The sequence below is a fragment of the Xenopus tropicalis genome, chromosome 10, assembly GCF_000004195.4.
Source record: "Xenopus tropicalis strain Nigerian chromosome 10, UCB_Xtro_10.0, whole genome shotgun sequence".
NCBI classification, from domain to species: domain Eukaryota; kingdom Metazoa; phylum Chordata; class Amphibia; order Anura; family Pipidae; genus Xenopus; species Xenopus tropicalis.
This window is the reverse complement of record NC_030686.2, coordinates 43383920-43407900: the sequence shown is the minus strand read 5'-3', so window position 1 is coordinate 43407900 and position 23981 is coordinate 43383920. Positions and strand designations below refer to the sequence as shown.

Genomic DNA, 23981 nt, shown 5'->3' with positions numbered 1-23981 from the left:
ACCCAGGGTGTGCTTCAAGTGCGGATCAAACAGGCACTTTGCAGTTAAATGCACAGTTCAAAAGTGCGCCCTCTGTGGTGAGACTGGGCACCCCAGTAAGGAATGCCAGAAAATCCGCTGCAATTTGTGTTTAAAGTTAGGCCACGCCCACAGCTCTTGCCCCGACGCATGGCACAATATGGTGGCAGGATGTTCTAATTTGGAGGAGGAAATGAGCCTCTCAATGGAACTTCTGGAGGAAGGGGATCAAACCTCAGAGGTAGTGGAACCAGAGAGGGAGGCTGTGCAGCCTGAATCCTCTGCCCCAGTTACTAAGGTGGTGGGTGGGGCACAAGGGAGGTTACCCAAGGGGAACAGTGGGAAAAAGGAAGGAGAGCAGAGGGTCAGTAAGCCTAGAGGAGAAGGGGAGTGGAGTGTGGCGGGGGGAAAACCCTCAGAGAAAAATAAAAACATTCCCCCAAAAATGACGGTAGCAACAGACAACAGATTTGTCCTGCCAGATGGTAAAACCTGGGGGGATCTCGCTGAGGAAGAGGAGGAGAGGCTGCGGGAGGAGGAGAGGAAAGAGGAGAGGAAAGAGGAGAAGAAGGCTAGGGCCTTGGCAAAGAAGGACAGGAAAAAAAGAGAGAGGAAAGAGAGTGGGGAGGAGAGTCAGGAGGCAGAGTCCCCAGGGGAGGAGGTGGTGGTTGACCTGGAGGGGGCAGAGAGTACCCCAAAAGTTCAGGTGAAAAGAAGGGGTGATGAAGGGGTTGGTGGTAGGCAGAAGCAAAACAAGACCTAATGATGGATCATCCTATCCCATTCCTTACAGCCAATGTCTGTAGCATCAAGAATAGGAAGACCAGATTTTTGGCTTTTGATTTTTTTAGAAAGGTGGAGGCTGAAATCCTTTTCTTGCAGGAGACCAGGCTCACAACCAGAAGTGAGATTTTTGAAGCCAAAAGAGATTGGTGGCACGGGCCCTCCTTTTGGTCTATTGCTGAGGAGCCGGCAGGAGGGGTAGGAATACTTTTCAAAAATGTTCAGGGGTTGGAGATTAAAAAAATCATAGAAATCCAGGTTGGGCGTTGTTTGATGCTTGACATTGTATTCCAAGGGAATCTGATCAGATTGATCAATGTGTATGGCCCCCAGGGGCCCTCAGAGAGAAGGGAACTCTTATTAGAGATCAAACCGTACCTGTATACATCAAGTCCAGTCATTTTGGCAGGGGACTTCAACCAAGTCCTGAGGGCAGTAGACAGGACTGGCAGATTCTGTAAATATGAGGGTTCATTTATGAATAAGTTGGCTGAGGATGCGGGTTTAGTAGATGTGGCCACATGGGGGGGTCGGGCAGGCAAACATACGTATTTCTGTGGGCAGAGAAGCAGCAGAATAGATATGATTTTTGTTAAGAAAGGTGAATCTTTTACAGAGGTCTGTGAGAAGGCCGTTGAGTTCTCAGATCACTCGGTACTCTCCTTTCTGTATGGTATGCGGAACCAGCCCAAGATTGGGAGGGGTTTATGGAGACTTGATGTAGGTTCCCTGGAAGGAGAACAGGCAGAACAATCTTTTGAGGATCTGCTGCTGGTGCAGATATCAAAGGTTGAGCTGTATGATTCTCTATCTGTATGGTGGGATGCAGCCAAGGATTCTTTCCGGTCCCTCTTCAAGTCTATCTCTTATAAAAAAGGGAGGGAGAAGGAGAGGAGGTATCAGTCCTTGAGAAAGGAGCTAGAGGTCTGTATTTCGGAAGGGGAGGGGGCTGAAAAGCGAAACCGACTCAAGCAACAGATCAGGCAACATCAGTACAGCCGGTACAAGTCTTTGGTTCTGGAAAGAGATTATGGGGCTTCTGTTTGCCCAGATCCTTGCCAGAACTGCAAAGAGGTTGTTGAGAAAAAGCTGGTTGAGGGTCTTTATGACTCCCAGGGTCATTTTCATAAGTCAAGGGAGGGGATCTTGGAAGCCGTTAGATCTTACTATGTTGGGCTTTTCAGGGAAAGAGTTTTGGATAAGGGAAAGACCGAGGCTTTCTTGAAGGCGACCCCAGGTCCCAATACTGATCATTTGGATTTTTCCACTTTGGAAGCAGAAATAACACTGGAAGAGGTGATTCAGGCCATAGACAAACAGCAAAAGAAAAGGCCCCAGGGCCTGATGGTCTAACAGCAGAGTTTTACAAAGATTTAAAGACAGACTTGCTCCTGTTCTTGTTGAAGTCTTCAATGAGAGTTTGGAGAAGGGTAGTCTTCCTCCCTCTATGGGATACTCTTCCTTGATCCTGCTTTCAAAGGGGAAGGACTCAAGGCATGTTGAGAATTGGAGGCCCATTGCTCTTCTTAACACTGACAGAAAGATTCTTGCAAGAATTCTCTTTTCAAGGCTAAGTAAGTTTGCTGGCACTTTACTATCTTCTTTTCAGTACTGCACAGTGGAGGGACGTAGCATTTTTGGAGCAGTCCTTACAATAAGAGAGGCCTTAGAGAGGTGCAAAGTCCATAAATGGGGAAAGTATCTTCTGACCTTGGACCAAGCAAAGGCTTTTGATAAAGTTAACCACCAATACTTATGGGCTGCTTTGCTGAAATACGGCATTCCGGGTCAGTTTGTCAGATGGTTACAGACTTTGTATCAAGGGGCAAGAAGCTTTCCATTGATTAATGGTTGGAGAGGCAAAGACTTTGAGGTGGGAGCAGGGGTAAGACAGGGGTGCCCTCTCAGTCCACTTTTGTATGTGTTTGCTCTGGACCCTTTCCTAAGAGCATTACAGCATAGTGCATTGGAGGGTGTTCGGTTTCCCTTGAGTCAGCCCTTTAAGTTAGTAGCCTACGCGGATGATGTGACCATTGTTCTGTCTAGACCAGAGGAGGCATCTATGGTAATGGAGCACATCAGAAGCTACTCAGAGGCCTCTGGGTCTCTTGTCAACCAAGAAAAATCGGAAGCTTTTTGGGTCTTAGAGGAAGAGCCGGGTTTCCAACTAAAAGACTTCCCTGTAGCCCCAGAGAGGATTAAGATCTTGGGTGTAAAATTTGGGAAGGGCGATGATGCAAAGGCAAATTGGGATGAGAAACTGAATGCCTGTGCAGCAAAGGTTCAGCGATGGAAGGCTTGGAGGCTGACCTATAGGGAAAGGATTAACGTTATCAAGTCTTTCTTGGTCCCTCTGCTTCTGTTTGTCTCTCATATCTTCTTGTTGCCAGAATCTTTCTACGCAAGAGTCCACAGTCTGTTCTTCCAAATGCTCTGGGGGAGCAGACTGAACCCAGTGAAAAGGGGAGTAACTTTCCTGCAGAGAAAGGAGGGAGGTTTGGGCATGCTGTGCCCGGTGGCTTTCTTCTGTGTCATATTCCTCAAATGTAACCTTGGGGGTATGGCTCAGGGGAACGACTCTCTGTGGGAGAGCAGTATTAGGGCCTGGGTGTCGCCTTTTATCAAGGACTGGCTGCTCAATGATAGGCTGAAGAGTGTCCGGATAAGAGGAGGTTGTGTCCCACCCCATGTAGCTCAGGCCTTGAAGCTCATTAGGAAGTGGCACATAGGGATGGAGGAACTCAAGTCTGCCCCTAGGAAAAACATTTATTTCAGGATTTTGGAGGTTTTCTTTTGTGTTCCCCTTGCTCTGAGAGACTGCACGAGCGAGACCCTGGCTCTGAGCCTAAAGTTCCTAAACAGTAAGAGACTGCCCAAAAAGTTTCAGGATAATGCTTGGCTCTCCCTCCAGGGGAAACTGTTTGTCAGGGGGAACCTACGGTATCTGAATGTGGGGGACAGGGAATGCCCCTGGGGCTGCGGCACGGATGAGACCCAGGAGCACTTTCTGTTAGACTGTGTCATTACCAAGAGCCTCAAATCTTCCCTGGCAAATACTTTACAGTTGGGTTTTTTGGAGAACTTGAATTATACGGAGATGGCGTACGGGATAGTGGGGCGTGAGTGTGCTGGCGCGGTAACTACGGAAACCCTGTATCTTATAATATCTGTTATGCGCTATTATCTGTGGCATATGCGCTGCAAGTTAACCCTCAGTCAGAAGAGAGAAGCAGTGGGGCAAGTCACAGGGGCAATTGTAAGGGAACTTGCTTTCATTAAATCCAGAGAGACTGAGCGAAAGGCAGAGAATGTTGCACTCTGGGTAAATGTACATTTTCATTTGTGATTCTTCTTTGCTTCTGAATTTCATTGAGTAATAATGTGATGCATTTTTGTTTGCTTTTCTGTTTCTGAAATGTTTATATTTTACTTGTAATGTTTTTACTTTCAATAAAATCCCTACCCATATGTATAAATACAAATATACAGAGAAGGAATGTTCTGGGCACACAATAAGCTGTACCCCCATACTGTACTGTCTAAGGGAAACACTATGGCACCTCCTACCCATATGTATAAATACAAATATACAGAGAAGGAATGTTCTGGGCACACAATAAGCTGTACCCCCATACTGTACTGTCTAAGGGAAACACTATGGCACCTCCCTCCCATATGTATAAATACAAATATACAGAGAAGGAATGTTCTGGGCACACAATAAGCTGTACCCCCATACTGTACTGTCTAAGGGAAACACTATGGCACCTCCTACCCATATATATAAATACAAATATACAGAGAAGGAATGTTCTGGGCACACAATAAGCTGTACCCCCATACTGTACTGTCTAAGGGAAACACTATGGCACCTCCCTCCCATATGTATAAATACAAATATACAGAGAAGGAATGTTCTGGGCACACAATAAGCTGTACCCCCATACTGTACTGTCTAAGGGAAACACTATGGCACCTCCTACCCATATATATAAATACAAATATACAGAGAAGGAATGTTCTGGGCACACAATAAGCTGTACCCCCATACTGTACTGTCTAAGGGAAACACTATGGCACCTCCCTCCCATATGTATAAATACAAATATACAGAGAAGGAATGTTCTGGGCACACAATAAGCTGTACCCCCATACTGTACTGTCTAAGGGAAACACTATGGCACCTCCTACCCATATATATAAATACAAATATACAGAGAAGGAATGTTCTGGGCACACAATAAGCTGTACCCCCATACTGTAATGTCTAAGGGAAACACTATGGCACCTCCTACCCATATGTATAAATACAAATATACAGAGAAGGAATGTTCTGGGCACACAATAAGCTGTACCCCCATACTGTACTGTCTAAAGGAAAAACTATGGCACCTCCTACCCATATGTATAAATACAAATATACAGAGAAGGAATGTTCTGGGCACACAATAAGCTGTCTCCTCATACTGTACTGTCTAAGGGAAACACTATGGCACCTCCTACCCATATGTATAAATACAAATATACAGAGAAGGAATGTTCTGGGCACACAATAATCTGTACCCCCATACTGTACTGTCTAAGGGAAACACTATGGCACCTCCTACCCATATGTATAAATACAAATATACAGAGAAGGAATGTTCTGGGCACACAATAAGCTGTACCCCCATACTGTACTGTCTAAAGGAAAAACTATGGCACCTCCTACCCATATGTATAAATACAAATATACAGAGAAGGAATGTTCTGGGCACACAATAATCTGTACCCCCATACTGTACTGTCTAAGGGAAACACTATGGCACCTCCTACCCATATGTATAAATACAAATATACAGAGAAGAAATGTTCTGGGCACACAATAAGTTGTACCCTCATACTGTATTAAGGGAAACACTATGGCACCTCCTACCCATATGTATAAATACAAATATACAGAGAAGGAATATTCTGGGCACACAATAAGCTGTACCCCCATACTGTACTGTCTAAGGGAAACACCATGGCACCCCCTACCCATATGTATAAATACAAATATACAGAGAAGGAATGTTCTGGGCACACAATAAGCTGTACCCCTATACTGTACTGTCTAAGGGAAACACTATGGCACCTCCTACCCATATGTATAAATACAAATATACAGAGAAGGAATGTTCTGGGCACACAATAAGCTGTACCCCCATACTGTACTGTCTAAGGGAAACACTATGGCACCTCCTACCCATATGTATAAATACAAATATACAGAGGAGGAATGTTCTGGGCACACAATAAGCTGTACCCCCATACTGTACTGTCTAAGGGAAACACTATGGCACCCCCTACCCATATGTATAAATACAAGTATACAGAGGAGGAATGTTCTGGGCACACAATAAGCTGTACCCCCATACTGTAGTGTCTAAGGGAAACACTATGGCACCTCCTACCCATATGTATAAATACAAATATACAGAGAAGGAATGTTCTGGGCACACAATAAGCTGTACCCCCATACTGTACTGTCTAAGGGAAACACTATGGCACCTCCTACCCATATGTATAAATACAAATATACAGAGGAGGAATGTTCTGGGCACACAATAAGCTGTACCCCCATACTGTACTGTCTAAGGGAAACACTATGGCACCCCCTACCCATATGTATAAATACAAGTATACAGAGGAGGAATGTTCTGGGCACACAATAAGCTGTACCCCCATACTGTAGTGTCTAAGGGAAACACTATGGCACCTCCTACCCATATGTATAAATACAAATATACAGAGAAGGAATGTTCTGGGCACACAATAAGCTGTACCCCCATACTGTACTGTCTAAGGAAAATACACACACATATATGTATATAAATGCTAATAAACAGACAATGGTTTTATGGTTACACTACAAGGCCTAACCTCATTCAATATCACCTTTAGGGACAATAAATACATGATAAAACACTATTTGCTTTTTCCCTTCATGATAGGGCTGGCCTTTGGCTAGTAGAAATCCATGTGTGTATTCAGGCATAATACACTGTGCAAAGAAAGTACGCTCCTGCAAGATTTATATAAACCCATCTATGTAAATCACACACTTTGTTCTTTCCCACATTGGGCTTTAATAGTGTCTGGCAAAACAGCTGAGCATTATCATGAATTAATAATCAGGGAAAGGCCGCTTCCCTAGACGTTAGTGCATGTGGTGGGCACGAGCGGCGACTACCTCCTGCCTCCAGCTCCAGTAATGTGGGGCCCGACACAAGCATTTTAAATGACACAAAGACTTAAAATGCTCCCGAATAAACACATTGGAAGTATTCTCATACACCCCATTTTATTATAGAGAAAGTAGAACTGGGGGCCCAATGGGACACTGACTTTGTTTATAACAAATGTCTTTCAAGGGGCCCCAAAATGATTTTGCTGCACCCAGTAATTTCTTTTTAAATTACTAATCCTGCCAGAATTATTGTTAACGAGGGTGGTCACCTTTTCTTCTGATCGTTACCAGCCAATAATGTAAGGGGTAGGGAGTGGGTCAGAGAAGGGACGGGTTTGTGATGTCAAAGGGGAGGAGCTGTGACATTGTGGGGGCAGGACTAGAGAAGTCCAATCGGATTACAGTAAATAGGCAGGGTTTGGGGGCACTCACAGGGAGGGAATTTAGGCTTTTAGGGCAGTTTGTAGGCAGACGGGGGGCAAGCAACTAGGGGTTACAAATTTACCAGCAGCTACTTACGGCTTGGGGCCTTGGTTGGTATGCATTTTGAGATAAGGCCCTATGAGCAACATATTGGGATATTTCCATGGTTTGGTAACCCCAACACTACTCATTTAACTTAAGTTGGCCTAGATTTGGCCAAACAGTTAGGCCCATTTTGATCAGAATACCTGAACATGTGGGTATGTATGCCAGATCATGGGGTCATTTTGATAGACTATCCACCAATCCCATAAGAGTGCAGATGTTCGTATATGTTTACAAATGTCACTTCTGAGAGAGTGAAGTATGGCCCAAAATTGTCAATAAAAGGGGGGTAGTATCACAGATTCCTGACACCATTAGTTGTAATGACCGTTATTAAATTTTACTTCTCCAAATTTACCGGCGGAAATCTGTTTCTCACTCTAGGCCCTGGCGTCTAGGAATAATGCCAAGTTCTCGTAAGCAGATAATCGCCCGTCTGAACTACTTAAGTCAACGCGCTTTTATAGGCCGCGTCTTTCCATCAAAAACATTAACGTCAGCAGCAAAAATACTGTCGGATCTATACAAGTAAATAAATAAACTACCATTATGTATTGTACTGGAAGCCTAGTGCTAGAACGTGACCTGTAAGGGCATCGTGTGTTACTGGGGTCACATTGCACTGTTTCATGGCATACAGATGTTTGTATATACAGATAAGTAAAGAAGCAGTCGACTCCCCAGTGAGGAGGCCTAGTGAATTGTTTGTGAGCCCCTGGCACCAATCTCAGTGATTCTGCCTGATTCCGCAGTCTGCCAGACCTTTCTTCCTAATAGGAAGGTTAAATTTTATTCTTACTTTTACATTAGTTGGTCCCCAAAATGTTTAATGTACCCAAGGGCTGGGCTTGTTTCAGAGTTGGCAGGTGGGGCTGATTCCCTTTTCTCAGGTGTACTTAGTTGCCATGTGTTCTATCAGTTTGGACCCCACTTGCAGGAGGGAGTGATTGGTGATGGAAAGCCTGAAGCAGGAGACCTCAGTAGCTAATGTCATGGAATATTCTGTAATGGCTCACTATAGGAGCCAGGCTGAGGAACGTTAGTAGAGCAGCCAGGGGCTCCACAGAGGAGAGCAAGTAGAAAGGTTTCCTACCCCCCAGCATAGAACCTCAAGTGGTCAGGTTCAGGGATAGAGAAATCTGCTGAAGAGCACCACTGTGAGTAACCCTACCAGCTGGGGACTAGTTCCCCTGTTACAACTACCACTGGTTGTAACCAACCTGTGCCATCAAGGGAAGTAACTAATTAAATGCTGACTAGTGATTATATTCTGTATTACTCTATTTGAAGTAGCAACAAAGAGACTTTTTATGATTGAACAAATAAGCACTAAATGCATGACACTAGCAAATAAATCAACTTCTCAGGGCCAAAATCCAGAATGTTCTAGGCCAACTCCATGCTACACCCAGGCCTGGTTATGCCCCAGCCACGTTCCGCTGGGGACACGGGTGACTGCCAAAAAATGGGAAGAAAATCTTCCAAAAATATAGGAGCATTCTGAAAAAAAATAAAGCTGTAAATGGAAGCGCCAAATCTATTCAATAAGATCCGACTGTGTTGCTTTATTAAAGCAGAAGCTGGGGGAGTATGAGAGGAGTCACATGATTACTAGTCAGTATGAATTTGAGATGAATGAGATCTATGGAAAATAAGGATGCCAAGCGTTTCAATGAGTCCCGCACCTCATAACCCACACGGATCAGGCTTATTGGGCTTAAGCTCTGCTCTCTGTCATTCCAAGTGACTGTCAAGAAGATCAAAAAGATTATTCCCCTTATATATAATTATTAAGTCAATCCAGCTGAGCGCTATATACCTCCGGGCTGAATCCAGGCTTGCTGAACATCCAAAAAAAACATAAATGAGGGATAAAACTATTTAAAGGGGCCCCACATAGCAATAGGTTGTTTTAGTATTGCTTATAGTCCATGGGGCTGCTGTGTTACTTGCCACAATCAGCAGTCGTATAACTCTTGCATTTCTCTAGTATGGCACCCATGGGTACCAGCACCTTACACCTTGGGCCAGTACACCGAGGAGGTGTATGGAAGGCAAATGAAAATATTTTGTCCATTACTGGAAATAACTCCCTCATCGGTGCAAATGATGGACTGTCTATTGCTCTCCGTTTGTTTAATTGCCCACCCTTCTGCTTTGTGATAAACGGTGCCATTTGTAACAGGAAGTAAACAAATGAGAGTCACATGATCAGCAGGAAATAAATGTCTTCAGGAAGTAAACAAATGAGAGTCACATGATCAACAGGAAATAAATGTCTTCAGGAAGTAAACAAATGAGAGTCACATGATCAACAGGAAATAAATGTCTTCAGGAAGTAAACAAATGAGAGTCACATGATCAACAGGAAACAAATGTCTTCAACCAACTGTACTTGTCTTAGTTTTTTGCTTCCCAATAGAACTTTTTTTGGAACAATCAGACCCTGTGGCTCCAGGAAGCAAACCTAGTAGAGTAAGAACCTGCCGTTGTGTAATTCCTCCAGTTGTGCATAAGTGCGCCTACCAACGCTAGGAAGCCTCTAGTTGCTGCCATCTTAAGGCACGTCATTTTGACACCAAGTGCCGTAAATGAAACAATCTTTACTCACGTCAGGTACATCGAGTGTTACCACCCGGCCAGTAAATCACCAGTTAGGGACAAGGCCAGAATTGCAAATTAACCGGGTATGAAATTGTCAGTAAATTTCTAATACCCTACAAATCCCTCCCTTCCTTGACTAAGTACAATCCTATACCACGCCCATTACCCCACCCACTTAGTTCATTTCCCCACCCTGTGATATCATTGCCCCATCTACTCCCCCACCCCAAAGGTTGGTATTAAGGTGCCCATACACGGGCTGATTCTAGCTGCCGATATTGGTCCCTTAGACTGATTCAGCAGCTTATCGGCCCGTGTATGGGCGCTACCGATGGGCCTGCCCGACCAAAATTTGGCCTGAAATCGGGCACATCACCATCGGGCAGGTTTGAAATTTAGTCGGATCAGGGACCACATTGGCTCGTTGATGTGGTCCGCGAACGGACGGATGCCTATACTCGTCATTTTAATCCGAATACTGAAGTTAATACTGAATTAACCCAATATTGTCCACCCGTAGGTGGGGATATCGGGAGAAGATCCGCTCACTTGGCAACCTCGCCAAGCGAGCGGATCTTAGCATGCATGGCCACCTTTACAAGAAAACAAATGTAGCAATTTTAGATACATCTACCCCTCATTGGGCACAATTACACTGGGGAAAAACACTGCATTGTGGGTAAAAAACATAAACAATTGCATTCAAAATTGCACTATGCTTACTGCTCTTTCACTCTTAAATGAGCCCCTTAAATATTCTTTCATTAAAGGTGAAATTTCCCCAAAGAGGCGAAGTTACAAGAAAGTAAATTAATTATACTTTTTAGTGTAAGAATCTTCCTGAAAAAATATTCCATCATCCTTACAGAAAATGCCTTGCCGATTCCTACCTTGTAAAAAAAAAAATCAATAATGATCTCTTCTTCACAGGAGCTCTTCAGGCGAAATATAAGCTACTTACAGTATAGTTGTCTGCGTGACTAATGACGGCTCCATAATTACTTTGTACACAAAAGCACAGAGCTGGGCTAGCAGTGCAACTGGCAAAATAATGGCTTCTCGTCACACGATCAATCTCCAGACCATTTCTTTGATACTGTATTCTTGGAATACTAAAAACTTTCTTACCATAATAAAAGAACCTTATGTAATTCTGAGCAAAGTAGGTCAGTAGTGAAACCAGGTATCTTTTTAAGTCTGAATTTTGAGCTTGATAGGTTTATTTCCTGGTGGTCGCGTGACTTATATATGTTGACTTCCTGGCACAAGAATTGTATGACAGAATGCTCTCAGCCATAAAGCAGGGCAGGACTGCTGCTTACAATGGGGGGGATCAGATAGGATCTGTGCCACTGTGACAGAATGCTCTGTTATACAGATAGCTAGAATCTCAGCCATAAAGCAGGGCAGGACTGCTGCTTACAATGGGGGGATCAGATAGGATCTGTGCCACTGTGACAGAATGCTCTGTTATACAGATAGCTAGAATCTCAGCCATAAAGCAGGGCAGGACTGCTGCTTACAATGGGGGGGATCAGATAGGATCTGTGCCACTGTGACAGAATGCTCTGTTATACAGATAGCTAGAATCTCAGCCATAAAGCAGGGCAGGACTGCTGCTTACAATGGGTCATATCCAAGAATATATAAACCTGTGCTGAAAACTAAATGCTGGAAGTTTGTATGGATGGTCTTTGTCTTTCCTTACAACATAGCTAACAGTTTACCATATATACCTATGAACAAAGAGGCCTACAAGAACCAGAGCTGAACCAGAGGGCTGTAGGTGAACTGGTGGGGATGCCGCTGTAGTTCACGAGGGGCTGCAGCATGCTTGCTTAGTGGGTTTATGACCTGATGTTCTCTGTGACAATTCATTTCCAGGAAAAGAAAAATGTACGAGTGCCAGTTATGGGCACAGAACAGTTCTTTGTGTTGCAGTGAGTCACGGCTGAAAACCCACATAGAACTGTACTGGCTGTACCCTTCCATACAGTCATCCTGAGCCTGGGGAGGTCCTTGATAGGCCAAATAGGGCCGCTCCAATCTTTCTGCCCCCCCAAGTCTTATAATCGGATGATCATGATCCATGGGCAGAGGGCCTTATCAATAGGCCGTACCAATTGAATTTTCTGCCTTGTCTGAATCATATCTTGCATTGGTCAGGCCCCATACATAGGCCACCAAGTTTCCTACTAAGTCTGGAGGGAATGTATATTTCTGTTTACGGCCATCTTGCAATATGGTAGCTCCCATCCGTCTAAACTCAAATCCATATCATTCGTACCTGTGTATTTAAGGTAAAAAAAAACAAGGAAGACAAGTGGAGTTTTAATGATTAGAATGAGAATGCCGGGGTCGTGCTGTCCCACACAGCCATAACCTTGTCTCATTCTGCCACAGAGAAATCAATAGCATCTTATTTACTTAATATAGATTAGAGATGTCTGCCAGGTGACCAAGTGGCCCATATTGGCAATTAAGGATAATGGAGGTTCAAGGACACGTGCTCCATCCCCCTTAGTTAGTAGGAGCTCTAGGAAAATAAAAAAAGGCTCACGTACGCAAACTGGTTAATAGAACCTAAATAAGTGTCTGTATGGCAACCAGGAAGCAGCACTGTCCCAAAGGATTATGGGAAAGAGCCTTCCTCCGCCATTAACACACCCCATAAATGGACAGGGGGGGATCTTATTATCCATTACAAGGGTATTTATGGGAGCTCAGTATCTAGGCATCCGCTGAGTTCTCCTCTAGCTAGTGCAACTACAGGAAGATTTCAGCTCCGAAATTGTATTGGCTGGGAAAACACCAACAAGATGCAAGAAAAATTGATAAATAGAGCTGTGGGAAAATTTGATTTTTTGAAAAAAAGACTTGGATCATGATTTTTGATAAATTTGCCCTTAAGTATAGGGTTGGACTGAGGGGTGCACCCGTGGGGCCCCCTGCGGCTCCAACACCCCCCCTGCAGGGTCCCCTGCCACCCACCTGACCCCCTCCCCTAAACATGCCTAAATTAAACTTACCTTCAGCGTGTCAGGGGAGGGAGGCAGCCGGGGAGTGGGGCCCACCAGTTTTCTTCCCGCTGCCCAGTCCGACCCTGCTTAGGTAAGATCGATCATTAAATGAACCTAACCCCGGGCAAGGTGCAACTGCACAAAAGTGCACTCATATAGGAAGCACTTGCACCCAGGGCTCTGCTGCTCTCTGCACCGGATAAAAATTCCATTCCTCCCCCCCATCCGCTCCTCACTAATACAGCGCTGACTAACGCAGGGCTGTGCCATCCAAAACGGAAGGCAGAGGCCTGTGATTATTTGCACAATACCCCACGCAGCTGGCAAAGTGTAAAAGTGGCCGACTGCACCCTTTGTTTGAACACGGGGTTGGCATACTGCTTGGGGTAGGGGTGCCACCTGTCTGGTTTTGACCCGGGCTACCTGGTTTTCGGTAGGGCTCTCCGGGGCAAAATGGCCTACTCGGTTTTCCAAATTTGGAAAACCAGGCCGGATTCTTTAAGACTGACGCAGTGATTGGCCAATTGCCGCGTCACAGCCCCATCCTGTGATGTCAACACTAGTTTGGGGTATTTCTTATAATCCCTATATAATTATACCTTTTTGTAAGAAAGTAAATCTGGCATATGTGGGCATTACCTAAGTAATTAAATATTACTTTACAGCCCGGCAGGGGGCTGAATGCTAAGCTGCTGTAATGTGCAACTTTTATTGCCTCCTGGCCCCCCCCCCCAATGGCTTGAGGTGGGCATATTGAGCTGATCTGATCATACGGCCCGAGGGCCAAACAAATGGATCATAACGAAGGTATGCAGGCTGTCAGGAACAAAGGTATGCAGGCCACCATACATAGGCCAATGAGCTGCTAGCTCGGTCACCTTTAGAAAGGATCTGTGCCCACTGTGAGCATGGATCCTATCTGATCCCCCCATTGTAAGCAGCAGTCCTGCCCTGCTTTATGGCTGAGATTCTAGCTATCTGTATAACAGAGCATTCTGTCACAGTGGCACAGATCCTATCTGATCCCCCCATTGTAAGCAGCAGTCCTGCCCTGCTTTATGGCTGAGATTCTAGCTATCTGTATAACAGAGCATTCTGTCACAGTGGCACAGATCCTATCTGATCCCCCCCATTGTAAGCAGCAGTCCTGCCCTGCTTTATGGCTGAGATTCTAGCTATCTGTATAACAGAGCATTCTGTCACAGTGGCACAGATCCTATCTGATCCCCCCCCCCCCCCATTGTAAGCAGCAGTCCTGCCCTGCTTTATGGCTGAGATTCTAGCTATCTGTATAACAGAGCATTCTGTCACAGTGGCACAGATCCTATCTGATCCCCCCATTGTAAGCAGCAGTCCTGCCCTGCTTTATGGCTGAGATTCTAGCTATCTGTATAACAAAGCATTCTGTCACAGTGGTACAGATCCTATCTGACCCCCCCATCGTAAGCAGCAGCCCTGCCCTGCTTTATGGCTGAGATTCTAGCTATCTGTATAACAGAGCATTGTCACAGTGGCACATACCCTATCTGATCCCCCCCATCGTAAGCAGCAGTCCTGCCCTGCTTTATGGCTGAGATTCTAGCTATCTGTATAACAGAGCATTCTGTCACAGTGGCAGAAAACAATAAACAGAAAATGATTCAGCCTTAAATTCAATACAAAATAGAAATATTTTTAAAAAGGCACATTTTGGGATGATAGTGTTTTCTTAGATTTTAACCCCTCACTCAGCCCATTTTGCTCCCTGGATTCCCCTGAAGCTGCCTTTCTTCCTCTTCTTTATCTAGGAAGTGGTGGTAATCTGGCCCTTTAATATATGCTGTAAAAATAGGCCACTAATTATTTGTGTGTTGCATCCTCAAAGTATTGAGCTGAAATCCCTCTCATAGACGCTGAGATTAATTAAACACAAACTCCTGCATGTCAGCGAGCATAAATAAATTAGAGAGAGTGCAGAGATGCTCGGCATCAATAGTGCATGGGCTGGATCATTTATCCGAAGAGAGAGGCCTCTGCCTGGCAGAGACAGGGATAGAGTGAAGCATGGGGAGGGCAACATATAATCAAAGGAAGAAGCATAGCCCCCTGCAAAAAGGATTTCCTCCTGTGCATCTATATGTGGCACAGGGACGACTGAGCATTCTTTTACTGAGAGCATGGATACTGCCGGATATTTATTGTAAGCAGCAGTCCTGCCCTGCTTTATGGCTGAGATTCTAGCTATCTGTATAACAGAGCATTCTGTCACAGGGGCACAGATCCTATATAATCCCCCCATTGCTGCCCCCAATAAGGGGTAATTATATCTTAGTTGGGATCAAGTACAGGTACTGTTTTATTATTACAGAGAAAAGGGAATCATTTAACCATTAAATAAACCCAATAGGGCTGTTCTGCCCCCAATAAGGGGTAATTATATCTTAGTTGGGATCAAGTACAGGTACTGTTTTATTATTACAGAGAAAAGGGAATCATTTAACCATTAAATAAACCCAATAGGGCTGTTCTGCCCCCAATAAGGGGTAATTATATCTTAGTTGGGATCAAGTACAGGTACTGTTTTATTATTACAGAGAAAAGGGAATCATTTAACCATTAAATAAACCCAATAGTGCTGTTCTGCCCCCAATAAGGGGTAATTATATCTTAGTTGGGATCAAGTACAGGTACTGTTTTATTATTACAGAGAAAAAGGAAATATATTTTTTCAATATGTGAATTATACAATTAAAATGGAGTCTATGGTAGATGGCCTTCCCTGTAATGCGGAGCATTCCGGATAATGGGCTTTTGGCTAATGGATCCCATACCTGTATATGAGTAGGATCTGCCCTAGTGAATCCCCTGCACAGCACAGATGTTTCAGACCCACGGCGCTACAGTATAGGGGGCTGTATAACTTCAGGCAGACAGAGGCAGCAGAAATATTGATCCAAGTTAAGGAATGAAATGTAATATTTTTCATGGCATTATGTTTCCCTACACCCCTGTGTATTACTTAACCGTGTGTTGGGCTCTAGGCTCAACTCCAGCCAGGGCTACCCGCCATGATGTCATTATTGATCAGTGATATCATTTTATTTTTTGTTTAGGAATTTGACTCACACAAAATAGCGCTTCTTCACTTTCACATCATTAAGTCCAACTTTCCCTGAAAGCCCCGGCTAGATATGATTACATAATTCCAATCGATAAAGGCTGAGCTAATGCTTGGTATTGTGTTGAGTGTAAATCGCCTGATAGCATTAGGACAGTGACCAATGCCCCCCCCCCCTTCCAATTACTAATCAAGTTTATTGTAATTTGCCAACTAGGACGTCATCTTAAAGGGGCAGCGACCCTTTAATTTGTCAGAGGGTGTAAAGTTATGGAATACTCCATTTTAACAAACGTTAAGTTGAAAACACTCACTAGAGAAGCTAATTTGTAGATTGTAAGCTCTTTTGGGCAGGGCTCTCTTCACCTCTTGTATCGGTTATTGGTTGCTTTATATGTTACTCTGTATGTCCAATGTATGAAACCCACTTATTGTACAGCGCTGCGGGATATGTTGGCGCTTTATAAATAAATGTTAATAATAATAATAATAATAATAATTATGAGAAATTAGGATCATTGAGATTGGAGTCAGAAATCCCTATAAAGTGAAACTCTTCTGAGGGTGGATTAAAAGGGCATTCTTCCCTGGGCAGTGATATCAACATTACCCCCCAAGACCGCCCACTTCCCACATCATGCTCCACCCACACACCATGCTCCACCCCCCCCCACCTGTACCCTGGGGTTGCACTCCTTTGTTCTGTATGAAAATGAAATGAAAACTGAGAACACTAAGAGCTGGGCTCTATAGGAAGGATATAGTGTGGGTCAGTAGTTAACCAGGTGCGCCCAACCCTATTCTGCCCAAACCTACCCCAGGGTGGACCTAACCCAGTATTTATAGCCCCTGCAATGTGCTTCTTCTGCCCATTAATCACAGTAATCCCCAAACCAGATGTAGTGGTCTTCATTCCACAGCTAGAGGACAGCTAACTATGAATGATGGGAGTTGTAGTTCCACATATGTTTTCTATCTTTGCTTTCACCTTTCGACTGGGTGCTGGTTTGAATTTCTATTGAGGAATTGTATGTATTCCTGTTTATGCCCTTGCCTTCATTACAAGGGGTATCAAGCTGGCAGAGAATGAATGATTGATAAGCGCTTTAACCGAAGCCTGAGGTCGCCTCTGACGTTGGTCGGATCATTATGAATGTCAAAGGTTTCGATTCATTTGTGATCGTTAAGGCACCGTTTGCCTTTGAGCTTTTGTTTCTTTTTTTATTATTATTTTGGAAGCCCACCGGGGAGGCAAGATTTAATGAGTGCCCCTCGCCGGCCCAAGGCAACCAATGCTTTTCAATTAGCAGTAGCACATTTGATCCAGTCGTTGTCTTATTTTTCCCTCTCCCTATTGGCCTGACGAGAGATCTGAGCGAATACTGCTGAGTTCTGCATCTCGCTCGCCTGAAACCTTCTCCCCACCGCCGCCTCCTCCTCCTCCTCCTCGCCAGGTCCCAATGCTGCTACTGGTCTATTTATACAGTGTCTGTTTAAAGAGGAAAATAGGGCTATTTTTGGAAAATCTGTATCTAAATTCTGAAGGTCCCTGCCGCCGGATCCATTTAATTCATTAAACCTATTAATCCATTCATTAATAAAGAAATCTCTTCCAAAATAACAGGGGGCATACCATCGCCCCCTATACACAACCCCGCTTGGCACGTTCAGCTGATGCATAATGATAACAATGGGCTGGTAGCCTTCTAGCCCAGAGGAGCCAGTAAAGAACATGCAGATCTGCCCTCTTGTTCTATTTCATGCAAACGCTTTGGATCGATGAAGCCTCGTATCATGTTAGTCTACACCAGTGCTTATCCCGGGGGCCTTCCAAGGCTTGACTTTTGGCCCCCACCTAAAATTGTCTAGCCATACTAATTCATACACTAGAGGCCAAAAACATATTGATTAATGGGTTAGAAGCACCTTCCTAACCAGAAATGACTTTCATGGGCTTGGTGATTATATAGGTTTGAACAATAGAATCTTTCAAACTGAGCCCCCCCTCTACAGTGGAAACAAGAATACTGGGGGGGGGTTAAAGTTAATACTAATATGTAAAATAATATGTATTATTATATATTTTTCAAGCCCAGATCAGTCAAGTCTAGATCAGAGGTCTTCTGTATTTGGTTAGGGTCCCTTTTGGGTTTGGCCAGACCCCATCTTCTCTCCTAACCAGGTTACAGGTATATATAAACATGGTCATAAAAGTCATTCTCCATCAATAAGTATTCATCTTTGAATTTAATACAAACTGACCATCCTGCCAGACCCATTGGTTTGGACCCCTCACAGTTTCAGAAGCAAAGCCCTAGAGGAATTCTGGGAGTTGTAGGTAGGCAATAAGCAGGGGGGGGGGGGTACAAGTTGGGAACAGACAAAAATCAAATGAATATATAACAAAGAAGCAGTCATCTGAAGCTCTCGGATAGCGAATTCCATTTCAAGAAATGCAAAGAGTCTTATAACGACATGTCAACATCGTACTTATATGGGTCAACTTCTCCTTTAAAATGATGAAGGCAGTGAATGATATATTGATGACATATTAATTTGATGTATTTGTACCTATATACTAGAGAAGCATCTCCATGGGGCAGAATGCTTTCTTCTTGCAAAAGGGCACAGCCAAAAGCCACCATCACAAGCCCTCTTGGCCCTCAGTGGCTCTATACATGGGCCACTAGGAATAGTTCTAGCGACAGCTAGTAGAACTGTATGGCCTGTACCCCTCCCCAAACCTTTCATGTACAGAAATATATAATCCTGGCTCCCATATCTGCAGGCTCTAGAGGCCTTGAAACATTATGATTGGAATGAAGCGATTCTCTCTTGTCCTCATCTCACTCTGCAACCCCCCCACACACTAACACTTGGTGGTACATCCTGCTACTCCATTAATAACCAGGCAGAACAATAATAATAATAATAATATTAAATATGTGCCAGCCATTCCCTAGGATACACAGTGATAGCATTCAGGGTACAGTAGGTCATGGACACATGTAGATATATCTGGTACATACATGATTGTGCTCATAACTAACATGAACAATGTGACTATTAAGATTTTCATTCATCCAGGTCATGGTATATCTAGTATAAATAAATCTAAAGCAACTGGACTTGTTAGGTAATCACGACAAGTAGTAGTGAAACGTCTTCAATGGTTACTTAACAAGTCCAGTTGCTTTAGATTTATTTATACTAGATATACCATGAACAATGGAACAATGTGACTCCCATGATTCGGGAAATGTGCCCCAGTAATAAAGGAATTACCCAGAAGCCATTGCCATTTAAATACACTATACAGGGCATTTGTGGCTATTCATTGGCAAGCCCTGCATGGTCAGCATTGCAAAATGTACATCCATTGCCCCAATTGCCCCCAGTAATAGATTACCCAGAAGCCATTGCCATTCAAATACACTATACAGGGCATTTGTGGCTATTCATTGGCAAGCCCTGCATGGTCAGCATAACATAATGTACATACATTGCCCCAATTGCCCCCAGTAATAAAGGAATTACCCAGAAGCCATTGCCATTCAAATACACTATACAGGGCATTTGTGGCTATTTATTGGCAAGCCCTGCATGGTCAGCATAACATAATGTACATACATTGCCCCAATTGCCCCCAGTAATAAATTACCCAGAAGCCATTGCCATTCAAATACACTATACAGGGCATGTGTGGCTATTCATTGGCAAGCCCTGCATGGTCAGCATTGCATAATGTACATACATTGCCCCAATTGCCCCCAGTAATAAAGGAATTACCCAGAAGCCACTGCCATTCAAATACACTATACAGGGCATTTGTGGCTATTCATTGGCAAGCCCTGCATGGTCAGCATTGCATAATGTACATCCATTGCCCCAATTGCCCCCTCTTGGTGCAGTGACCTACCTCCACTATGAAGGTCTTCTCTTCCCCACAGACTGAAACCACAAAAAAGGGCAAAAAGCAGGTTTTGATACAGATTCCCAGAACATGCGCTTTCTGTCGCTTGACTCCAGTCTGTGCCATCACGGAGGGCTGGAAGGGGGCACTACATGGGCATCACATGCAGAGAGCGGCAGGCAGGGCAGGCTGCCCCCCCAGGTGGTGGTGCTGATGGGTAGGGGGGTTATTTGGGAGGCATTACACCCAGCCTGGGGGGGAGCAGTGAGGGTGCGGTCTCAGGAGGCTGGATTCCAGGGGAGAGTGGTGCCAGGGCTGTGCCCATCCCCGCACCCACACAACAATAGCCGGGGAGTCGGGCAGGACTGGTCGCACTGCGATGCTTCGCACTTGCGGCGGCAGGGTCGGCGGCGGCGGCTGCGACTGCTGGGGGAGCAGAGAAACTGCCTTAGTAACAGTCGCACCGAGCGCCAATTGGAGGAGGGGGGCAGAGCCAGGCAGAGTGATGCGCAGGGCTGGGAGGAGAGGCTAAACCTGCCGCTCTGGGCACCCCCAATGCCATGCCTGGTCCCGGGCACCTGCAGCAGCACCGCTCCTGTCTCCGGGGGGGGCACACGGATATTAGATACGGGGAAGGGGAATTGGAGCACAGCAGCCAGGGATCATGTTCCACCTATCAGCATCCTCCGCTCAGCCAATCAGCAATTAGCTTTATACTAGTCACTGGCTGCTGGGCTTCTGCCACTTTCCTTCCCACTGTGTGTGTGTTTGATTAGCTAGGGCTTTATTATCTCTCTCTGTATTATCTCTCTCACATAGCGCAACATAGCACTGTTTATGTACACAATTGCTGCACACATGTACATTATTATTATTATTAACATTTATTTATAAAGCGCCAACATATCCCGCAGCGCTGTACAATAAGTGGGTTTCATACATTGGTCATACAGAGTAACATATAAAGCAATCAATAACCAATACAAGAGGTAAAGAGAGCCCTGCCCAAAAGAGCTTACACTCCCACCCATTATTTTGGATAAGAAGGGGTATTAGGGGGTACATTGCACAGATACTAATATACAGCAGTTAATACTGATATTTTGCCCTTTTCTCTTACTGCTTTGACCTTTTCCACAGACAAGGAACCTGTTGTGGTCTCAGGATTCATCAATAAGGATTCAGTATGGGGGACAGACAGTGTCCTTGGGGAGAGGCAAGTGTCAGTGAAGGGGGGAATTCTGCTGTGCAAGGGAAATAGAAGTCTGTGTGTCCTGCCCTGCACACTTGCACTGGAACCTTATATACCTTATATACCTTATAAACATTCATATTCAGCGATGCAGAATATGTTGGCGCATTATAAATAAATAATAATAATAATACATATATTATGTTCAGCACAACAAGCAACCCTTACTCTCCCATTACTAAACATCTCTAAATACAACGTATTTGTCTCTATACAAGGTGCACCGTCTCCTGTTCTCCTCTAAAGGAGAAATTCTGTTTTGCCCCAGTAACTGATATTGTAATTGGCTTTGTAGATGTGAGTAATAACCACCCACAGGAGCCTATACTGCCGAGATGGAAAATCATTCCCTGCAGCCATCTGGAGACTGGAATGCTAAATGGAATTACTAAATCTACTTTCCCCCATGTGTGCATGCTGATGCCAGCAAAGTGCAAATTTTATGCTAATTATTAAGCCTGTTGTTATTTTATTTTAACTACAACTCCCAGCATTCAGTGGTAGCTGGCAAGGGCAAAAAAGAAGCAGGGGCTATTTTAATGCAGAGAAAGAGATGTCCTGGCTAAATGTCTGTGGGATAGCAGGTATAGTAGGGAGAGATGGTGCCTATAGTAGCAGTGGGGGGATAATAGCCTCTGGGAAGGGACTGGGGCTGTGGGATAGCAGGTATAGTAGGGAGAGATGGTGCCTATAGTAGCAGTGGGGGGATAATAGCCTCTGGGAAGGGACTGGGGCTGTGGGATAGCAGGTATAGTAGGGAGAGATGGTGCCTATAGTAGCAGTGGGGGGATAATAGCCTCTGGGAAGGGACTGGGGCTGTGGGATAGCAGGTATAGTAGGGAGAGATGGTGCCTATAGTAGCAGTGGGATAATAGCCTCTGGGAAGGGACTGGGGCTGTGGGATAGCAGGTATAGTAGGGAGAGATAGTACCTATAGTAGCAGTGGGGGGATAATAGCCTCTGGGAAGGGACTGGGGCTGTGGGATAGCAGGTATAGTAGGGAGAGATGGTGCCTATAGTAGCAGTGGGGGGATAATAGCCTCTGGGAAGGGACTGGGGCTGTGGGATAGCAGGTATAGTAGGGAGAGATGGTGCCTATAGTAGCAGTGGGAGGATAATAGCCTCTGGGAAGGGACTGGGGCTGTGGGATAGCAGGTATAGTAGGGAGAGATGGTGCCTATAGTAGCAGTGGGGGGATAATAGCCTCTGGGAAGGGACTGGGGCTGTGGGATAGCAGGTATAGTAGGGAGAGATGGTGCCTATAGTAGCAGTGGGGGGATAATAGCCTCTGGGAAGGGACTGGGGCTGTGGGATAGCAGGTATAGTAGGGAGAGATGGTGCCTATAGTAGCAGTGGGGGGATAATAGCCTCTGGGAAGGGACTGGGGCTGTGGGATGGCAGGCAGGCAGGCAGGCAGGGAGGCAGACAGGGAGGCAGGCAGGCAGGGAGGCAGGCTGGGCCAGGGGGTGGGCTCTAGAGATGGCACATGCCTTCCTACAGAGGGGCTTGGGGCTAGCATAGGGATCAGCTGGGCCAAGGGGATGGGCTCTAGAGATGGCACAGGCCTTCCTACAGAGGGGCTTGGGGCTGGGATGGGCTAGGGATCAGCTGGGCCAGGGGGTGGGCTCTAGAGATGGCACAGGCCTTCCTACAGAGGGGCTAGCATGGGCTAGGGATCAGCTGGGCCAGGGGGTGGGCTCTAGAGATGGCACAGGCCTTCCTACAGAGGGGCTAGCATAGGGCTCAGCTGGGCTATTCTTCCTATGAAATCCACACAGCGCTGCTGGGAGTTGGCTGAATAACACATGTATCACGGGCCCATCCTGCAGGGAGTTTCCTGTCACTTCAGCAGAACAGTCAAAGCACAATCACATTTTTCTAAGAAATGGGCAGTCTTTTTGGCAATCAGTTCGGCAGCCCCCCGGCTACTGACCCCATCTTTAGCAGCGAGCTTGTCACTTGGGATCCAACGGCCCCAGATAAGAGGTCACAATCCTGAAACCGGGCGAGGAAATACAGGGAAAGAAAGATGAAGTGACAGGGTATATATGGGGGTGTGTGTATATCTATCTATGTATTATCTATCTCTGTATCTATCTATGTATTATCTATCTCAGTATCTCTCTCTCTCTCTAATCTATCTATCTATCATCTATCTATCTATCTATCTATCTATCTATCATCTGTCTATTTATCTCTGTATCTATCTATTATCTATCTATCTATCTATCTATCATCTATCATCTATCTCTGTATCTATCTATTTACCTATCATCTATCTCAGTATCTATCTCTCTCTAATCTATCTATTATGTATCTATCTATCTATCTATCTACCTACCTATCATCTATCTGTCCCTGTATCTATCTATCCAGCACTTGATGTTCCAGACACTGGATCACTAGGGGGTGCAACTCGTGCCTCTTAGTTCTCAGTTAGAATACGTTTTGCTTTTTGGGGATTTTAGTGCAGTTTGCACGGAATCCAGCACAGGGTGCAAAGCACAGAGCTGTGAGCTCAATAAAGCCCTGTACTTGAAGGAGTTATTCACCCT

At 45.0% G+C, this 23981-nt stretch overlaps 1 protein-coding gene across 1 annotated transcript in view; it reads right to left on the bottom strand.

Annotated features, from left to right (window-relative positions):
• Positions 1-20858, bottom strand: part of mmp24 (matrix metallopeptidase 24) — a 62478-nt gene extending 41620 nt beyond the window's left edge. The window contains exon 1 of the mRNA XM_002942279.3: positions 20181-20858. Within this exon, the coding sequence (XP_002942325.2) occupies positions 20181-20300 (120 nt within the window). The 5' untranslated portion in view covers positions 20301-20858. The remainder of the gene's footprint in view (positions 1-20180) is intronic.
• Positions 20859-23981: the final 3123 nt, after the last annotated feature.